The sequence below is a fragment of the Setaria italica genome, chromosome VII (genome assembly GCF_000263155.2).
Source record: "Setaria italica strain Yugu1 chromosome VII, Setaria_italica_v2.0, whole genome shotgun sequence".
Taxonomy (NCBI): domain Eukaryota; kingdom Viridiplantae; phylum Streptophyta; class Magnoliopsida; order Poales; family Poaceae; genus Setaria; species Setaria italica.
The window spans coordinates 16,139,775-16,147,686 of NC_028456.1; the positions used below are offsets into that span (position 1 = coordinate 16,139,775).

The 7,912-nt window shown below is 42.2% G+C and overlaps 1 protein-coding gene across 1 annotated transcript; it reads left to right on the forward strand.

Annotated features, from left to right (window-relative positions):
• The first annotated feature begins 6,863 nt into the window (after positions 1-6,863).
• LOC101768454 lies at positions 6,864-7,445 on the forward strand. The gene has a single exon (XM_004975262.2). It carries the CDS (start codon positions 6,924-6,926, stop codon positions 7,221-7,223), a length of 300 nt encoding a protein of 99 aa, XP_004975319.1. The 5' UTR covers positions 6,864-6,923; the 3' UTR covers positions 7,224-7,445.
• Positions 7,446-7,912: the final 467 nt, after the last annotated feature.

Consider the following 7,912-nt stretch of genomic DNA (forward strand, 5'->3'; position numbering starts at 1 on the left):
ATCTCGTCGAAACGTGAGCCTACACTAGCGCCGTCTGCCAGGAGGTCGAGTCCCCACAAAGCCTGCGATGACGACGACGAGGAGGGCGGAGTTCACAGGTGTAAAAGTTCGACGAACGGACGCTAAGGCAATGTCAAGCAACAATTGCTGCTAATGAGAAAAAAACAAAGCAAGCAATCAGGCCTCTCGTAGACGGTGGGCTGCTATTACTTGTTAACCAAATACTTTAGCTGGGCTTGGCCGCTTAGGGGTCTTGGGAACCACATCGTTACATTTACATGCCTTTACCGAAGGTCAAGAACATGAGCTAAGCATAATCCGAAGGTGCACCACATGTTCACAAATCTAACTCAGCACCAACACAAATACAGAAGCAAATACAAACATTATTCAAAGCGTTCCTACGCCCGAACCCGACATCCTCACAAAACCACACACAAAACTAGACATGACAGCATCGTTGTTCCTTCTCTTTTTTTTATCGTTTAAGATGGCTAAAACTTCTCATCTTAACCTATCTAAAAAATAACTTCAGAACTTACAACTTTCTAATGATCCATAAATAGAGAAACAATCATCAACATAGTCTAATCTTGAAATGAACCTTAAACTGAAAATATAACAACAACTGCAGTACGGTCCTAGTAAAATAGGTATATCTGGAGCTCCAAAATTCATATGAAGATACACTTAACCAATTTGGAAAGCTTATGAAATTTCCAGCAACTTTTTTAGTCATCCAAAAATCCAATTTTATCGTTTAGCTAGCTTAAACTTTAGTTGAATAGATTCTGCCCAAAATTACGAGGCTGAAAAGAACTGACATAATCAAATTTCAATATCTCTCAGCTCTTAAATCCAATTGTGGTATTCTCTATGGATATGGAAAGCTCTACAAATCTCTACAATTCATATATAGGTTTTATATTTTATTTGAAGCCATTAAAAGCATGTAAAGTAGCAATTACTGAAAACTACGCAGATTTACTACGTGCTGAAAATAGCGACGAGGGCAAAACTTTACCCTAGCCATTAACGGCGTCGAGTACCGCAACACGCACGAGTTAGAACATCTGAAACCTTAGGGAAAACATGGATTACAACGGGATATGCTCACCTAGGGTTTCCCCTTGAAAACAGAAGGCAACGGCAATGGCGGCGATCCCAACGACGACTTCCACTCGTTTTCATCTCCCTAGCGACGAACGTCACGACAACCCTATTGATTGCATCCAAACTACACCATACATGGCAGCACCACCATGAACAGTAAGAAAAGACAATCAATTAGGAAAATTGAGAGAGGAAAGAAGTTCAACCAATTTTTGGAAAGGATGGTGTACCCTAATCTCCGTAGCGCGCTACGGCTATACATCGCGGGTACGACGTTTGTCGCCTAAAGCGATTCTCTCGCGCGCTGGATTCATCTTCAGTTCGGCCCACTATGGTTTCGGCCCAATTAGGCTGTTTGTTGTGATATTTGATTACGGGCTGATGCTTTGCTTCTTCTTAGGCGGTGCATGCAGGCCCACGTGCCTGCGAGCTGTAGGCTCAGCATGCAGCAGTTCCATGCATGTACAAGATGCTAGAGGCCCACTGTAATTTTCTTTCTTTTTTCTCTGTTTTTTTCTTTCCTCCTTTCTCATTCTCTACCGTAAGATAAAACAGTTATTTCATTTTTATTTCTCCGTTCCTTTTTATTCCGATTCTTCAATTTTTACTTTTTCTTTGTTTTCCTTAATTTGTAATTTATTTTTTTCATAATTTGTCATCCATTTTTATATTTTTATACATTGAAGATGATTTGTGCTTAGTGTATACTAACTTCTCCATGATGTTTAAATATTTATTCCTTTTGTAGATTAAGTATTCCTCTAAACTATTTATTTTTATTTTGTACTTTTTTTCATTGTTCCTCAACTAGCTATTTTATCTCAAGTTCATAATAATTATTTATTTTCTTACTTTTATTTATTATTTGTTTTCTCCTTGTAGATGCTTATATCTTCCATGATGATTGTACTATTCATTAAGACTATGTTTTTTATTTTTTTAATATATTTTTGTGTATTCATGATGGTTGAACTATTCATTGGCGGAACATAATTTTTTTTTTGTGATGTACAATATTTTTTACAATTATTTAGGTAACAATTGGTCTTCTTACCATACATGTAGAATTATTTATTCGCATGTTGAGTCATATGTTCGAGATGCAGACTCATTTGTTCATGTCAATTTATTTTTGTTCGATATCTATAAATACTTATTCTGTGAGTTCTTACAATTTATAAGTATTTTGTTCCATGAGTTTCTACAAATTTTTATTCGATGAGTTCATATAATTTATTTTAGGTGTATAAATATTTGTTCTATGAGTTACTGCAATTTGTTCAAGGTATATAAATCTTTTGGTCTGTGAATTCATATAATATGTTCACTGTGTACTACTATTTTGTTCTGTGAGTTCGTATGATTTGTTCTAGGTGTATTTATTTTTGTTCCGTGAGTTTATATAACTTGTTCCATTAGTATAATATTTGAGTTCGTATAATTTGTTCCAGGTGTACGTATCTTAAAAGAATCTTCCAACTTGATGTTCATATTCTACTGTTTTATCTTACACAATCAAATTTTCAATCTTTTTTTACAACACACTATTATACATCTATTCTATTTGCATCATGCAATCTTTGTAAATTTTTAGTATTTCATTCACTATTTTAATTATTTGTCCATCCTATTATTTTTTTCGTATTAGACAATTATTCGTTCTGGTTATTGAAGTATTTGTTTGTTGTAATCAAATTTAATATTTCATATTAAAAAAATATTTTTTATAAAAATTATCCAAACATAGTCGAGTGTGATCTTGTTTTAAATCTCTTATCGTAAGAAGAACATTGGTGCAATTGGAATTTAATTTGGATGCTCGGTTTATAATTTATGACTTTTTTAATTTTAAAACTGCATGTATGTGGATGATGTCATCAATCTTGTCTTTGCTTGCATGTATGCGTAATCTTTTATTCTTTCCGCATTGTTTTGTCCGGCTAGGTGCATGCGCTCCATTCTTCAGGCGACAAGTGGCGAATTTGTCACCTTCGGTGATAACTAGCCGCACCCCTACTCTTCCCCTCTCTCCTCTCTTCATTTGTTCTTCCTCTGTCTCCTTTGGTGCACAACAAAGGGGATGACGGCGCATGTGATTTAGGGGTTAGATTAGGAGGGGATCGGCCAGGAGTAAAAATAAAATCACATAGGAAAAAGGGTCAGACTCCTATTCGGGGTCAACATAATAGGGGTCGGGTAACGTAGCTTGGTAGGGTACTGTAGCTACTGTTTAATGCATCAGTCAAGGGTGGAATGTTGAACCATCCGTAACTCCATGACTGGAACTCCAAACGAGACATATGAGTGATCAAATGAAATGCATTTGATGAGCTCTACGCGACCATAGCATCCGTTTGACCATCCGAGCGACGGATCTTAGCCATCAACTTTACGTATTCCGACATACAAAGTGTATTTTATCCTTTGCGCATTCTAGATGTTACATTATCCCCTCCTTAAAAGAATTTGTCCCTAAATTCACCATTGCTAACGTATGAATATAAACTAGAACCAAATGTAAATAAATTATTACTTACCAGACTCGAAGAGCTCCGAATATTTTTTCTATGAGTGTACTATATATGTAGTGAACTGCTGAGGACGTCAGCTCTTAAGGTGGGGGTGAATGAACCTCAGCCCAATATACGAACTGCACAAGAGATTAAACTTAACCACTATTAAACCTCAACTTGACTAATCATGCTAAGATTAATTAAATGGATACTTGACTAAGCATTCAAAGATTAGCTAGAGAAAGTACTGATAAAATTGCTAAACAACCTAACTGTGATTAGCTAGCAATTATATGGATTAAAAAGGCATAAAGATATACCTCCATTGGGCTGCCAGCCGGGAAGGCTTGCTGGGCAGGTCAGGCCGCAGCTGGGCTGCTCGGCTGAGCAGTTGCCCTGGCCTGGGCCGCTGGCCTCCAGCCTAGGCCGGTGGGAACGCCCTCGTGGGCTGCAGGCCCCCACCAGCGCAGCTCGCCTGGGCTGCTGTGGGAGCTGGTCCGCGTGGGAGCCAGCCAGGCCGCCTCCTGCGCCTGGGTGGGCCGCGAGCCGTCTGGGCCGCCGCTGGCCGGGAGCTCCTACATATCCGGAGATCCTGTACAGCTCCCGGAAGCCAGTGTTGGAGATCCGTGCGCGTAGCTGCAACCGTCAGATGAATTCGTCTCTTTGCAGTCCTAGCTCCCTTGTCCCTTCCTGCCTGTTCTCTGCCGCCGCCGCAGCACCCGTGCGAGCTATAGATGTACATGCAGCCCGCACCCGATAGCTTGGCACAAAGTTCGATTTTTTAGCCCATCCTAAACACAGCTCGGCCCGTAACTCTTCGAGCTCGGGCTGGCCCAGCCCGATGGTTTGTGCCGAGTGTGGGCCGGCGCCTCGGCCCGGCACGAAAACTAACAGACCCAACAGTCGCCGCTCCCAACTCCCACTCAACCTTATCCGAGCGATCGGCCGACCGAGCCTCCCAGTCCATGTCATCCTCCCCTCCCCCCATCCGCTCCCCTTCCTCTCCAACGGTCCAACTTCCGCCTCCCCTCCAGCCTCGAGGGAGTGGCGCACAGGGAGGGAGTAGGCCGCGAGGGCCCGCCATGCCTCGGGCCGGCCCGTAGCCTTCTGGGCCCATGCTTGGGCTGCCAACGCAGCCCGTGGGCGGGCACGGCACGGCATGGTGATGTCGTAGTGCCGGGCCTGGCCCAGCACGAAAATCAACGGGCCTTGCCGGGCCTGGGCTGGACCGGGCCGGGCCGCCCGAATGGACATCTATAGTGCGAGCCGCTGCAGCCTACCGCCATTGCTAGCTAACGCCTCCACTGCCCTCCCGCGCACCGCCACCATTCTTCTCTACGCTGGCCCCGCGCGCCTCCATCGTGCTCCGCCGCCCAGCTGCGTCCCCGAGCTGCTCGGCCAAGCGCCGCTACAGCACGCCGCTCGACCGCGTGCCGCCGCCGCTCCCCGCCTCCCCGCGCAGCCCCGTGCCCATGTCTGCACCCCTGCCATCGTTGGAGAAGAAGCCTCCACCGATTTTTTTTCTAAAATGTTGATTTAGGTTTTAACAAATGTTGGATCTATTATCATAAAATGTTGAACTAGATTGTGAGAAATGTTGAAGATAGCAATTTTTTAAAAATGTTGAGATGTGTTTTCGAAAAATGCTGAATCTGTTATTTCTAAATATTAGTTCATTTTTTCATAAAATGTCGAATCTAGATTTCTGAATGTTGAATTTAGATCTCTAATTTGAGACTAATGGACTTTAAAATTATAACTCTTATCTAGCTTCCGCATTTTATACAGGAGCCTGTGTATCACCGTGCTAGCAGCAACACCGTCGTTGCCACAGGCCGGCTGGAGGACGATGTCAGGTGATTTTTGTCGCTCGTGGCTGGCGACGTCGGCGGTTAGCTGGTGCCTGGCCAGCTTTGCTTTGGATCTTTTGAAGTTGGAGGTGTCAGAAAAAGGCACCTGTGTCACAGGTAGTGCGGCGCCGTTAATTGAGATACTGGCCCCGTCACCCGTGCACTGTGAGGCTGTGATAGGAAACAACCCCACAGATGGATCGTCCGGATGCGCTGTGCTGCCTGTAAAGAACCAAAAGCCTTTTCAAAGAAATTTCCTGGGCACAAATGTTACCGGTCACTGGTGCAACTGCTAACTAACACTTCCTTGGTCTTCTGTTTTGGTTTCTGCGCCAACCAACGTTTACTAGTTACATGTGATCTTTATTACAGAGGCGCTCGGCACAGGGAAACGATCGCAAGGTGATGCAAGTGATGGGTTTTCCGACACCACTATAATAAATCCTTTAATTCATGATGAGTACAAGTTAACCTACGATGCGAAGTACACGGCAAAATAAGATTTCATCACAGATCCCACTTAGTGACGGTTTTTCTATGATCTATGACTGAATGTATGTCATTCAGCTATTAATACATTTCTTGTAGTGCACTCATAGTTTACCGTTTGATTTATCATCAACTGCATTCTTAATTTAGTAACTAGTAAGTTTGGATTCGACTCCCTCTGAGATCAAATTAAACGGATTTGAATTAAAAAAGTAAGAATATGCATGTTAGAGATATCCCTACTGACTTCAATTCGGTAAAAAAACAAACATTTTAACTTAAGAAAAATCTTTACTGATTGAAGAGAGTAAGTAGTTTAGAACGTCGATATGGTATATAAAGGTGAATATTTCAACCAATTTCTAAAAAATATATTCAAATAATTGGAAGAGTATATGTTATGAAATTATTTTTCATGATAAAACTAATAGTTTCAGCGCCTTGCCTTGCAAAACTATTTGGTAATTTTTAGCTATTGATTTGAAAAATAAACATGTATGACGGTCAAAGATAAATATGATATTAATAGTTACTTATAATAACTGTGACCAGATCGACTTCTCTTCAATACTTTTTTGCTTCCTTTTCCAGTGTTCCTTTCCCTTATTAAGATGTAACTTCACTGCCGCAAAGTGTAGTAGTTGTTTTTCTTTCTAAAAGTACTTGACCAAAAGTGAGTCGCCTCTCCATGAATTGGCGGTGAAAATTGGTTGGCAGATGTTTGTACGTACGCTCATCTGTCAAAAGTTACATGGCAAAAATTAAAAGCATCCATGTCTGCATCCTAGGAAACCGATACTCCCCAACCAACACCAAACGTCAGGATTTTGTGCTCAGCAGGAGATCAGAACCTCCGTTTATAAATTGTGTTCGATCAACTGCTCGTCTACGTGGGCATAGCACTACCTATACAACCACCAGAGCGTAGCTACAATTGCCAAGGACGACACGCGCGAGCATGGGCAGCAAGGTGCGCGTCGTCTTCCTGCTTCCGCTGCTCGGCGTTGCGCTTGCTCTCGCCGGCGGCACCGTGGAGGCTGGGCTCGCCGGCACGGGGCCGTACGCCGCCGCGCTGCAGATGATGGCCCCCTCGACGACGACGTCGACGATGGGCTTCGAAGTGCGCCGCCGTGTCCTCAGCAATATCAGCCCGTCCTCGCTCAATCCTAACAGGGCAGCTTGCCTCCGTAGTTGCCCGGCCTCCGGCGGGGCCTACACCGGCCGCGGCTGCCAGAAGGTGTACCAGTGCTCCGGTTGAGCATGCGCGTCTGTGCTTCCTCCTGCTCCGGCAACCTGATCCTATATCTCTTATTTTGTCTATGTTTCTTTTAATTTCTACTTTAGTAAGAGTCAAAGCATGTGTACCATTGCAGCAACAACAAAATCATATGTACCATTTGCTGATTTGCATCCATGTATCATCACGCATGGACTTACGCGCGTGTGAAATTCAACTTTAAGGAATTAGCTTTTGTCTTGACGTTGTACGTAAGTCAATTTTTTTAAAAGCTCTTTTACGGTACACAATACTAGGCTCTACTAGTGTTAAAAAGTACTAGTATACAAACATCCGACGGTCAAGATTAATTATATACTACTTAAACATTTACTTGTGATATGGGTAGTATACATGAGTAGTATAAGACGAGTATACAAACATCCGACGGTCAAGTAATTATATACTACTTAAACATTCATTTGTGATATGGGTAGTATACATGAGTAGTATAAGTAGTATAAGGGTATCATGGTAAAAGAACACAAATAACATCACTAAAATTTTATTTTTAACACTAGCATAAAGTTTAAAAGGCCATTCCGTTTGAAATATCACTTTTCACATGTAATAATTACTAAATCATGCATAATCATGAACATTTAATCATGTATAATCATGAACATTTAGATCTTATATATACTATATACTACTAAGTAGTAGTATTGTGT

Bases quoted from the DNA above. Each gene is read 5' to 3' on its own strand.
- LOC101768454 (XM_004975262.2), top strand. From the start codon at position 6,924: ATGGGCAGCAAGGTGCGCGTCGTCTTCCTGCTTCCGCTGCTCGGCGTT.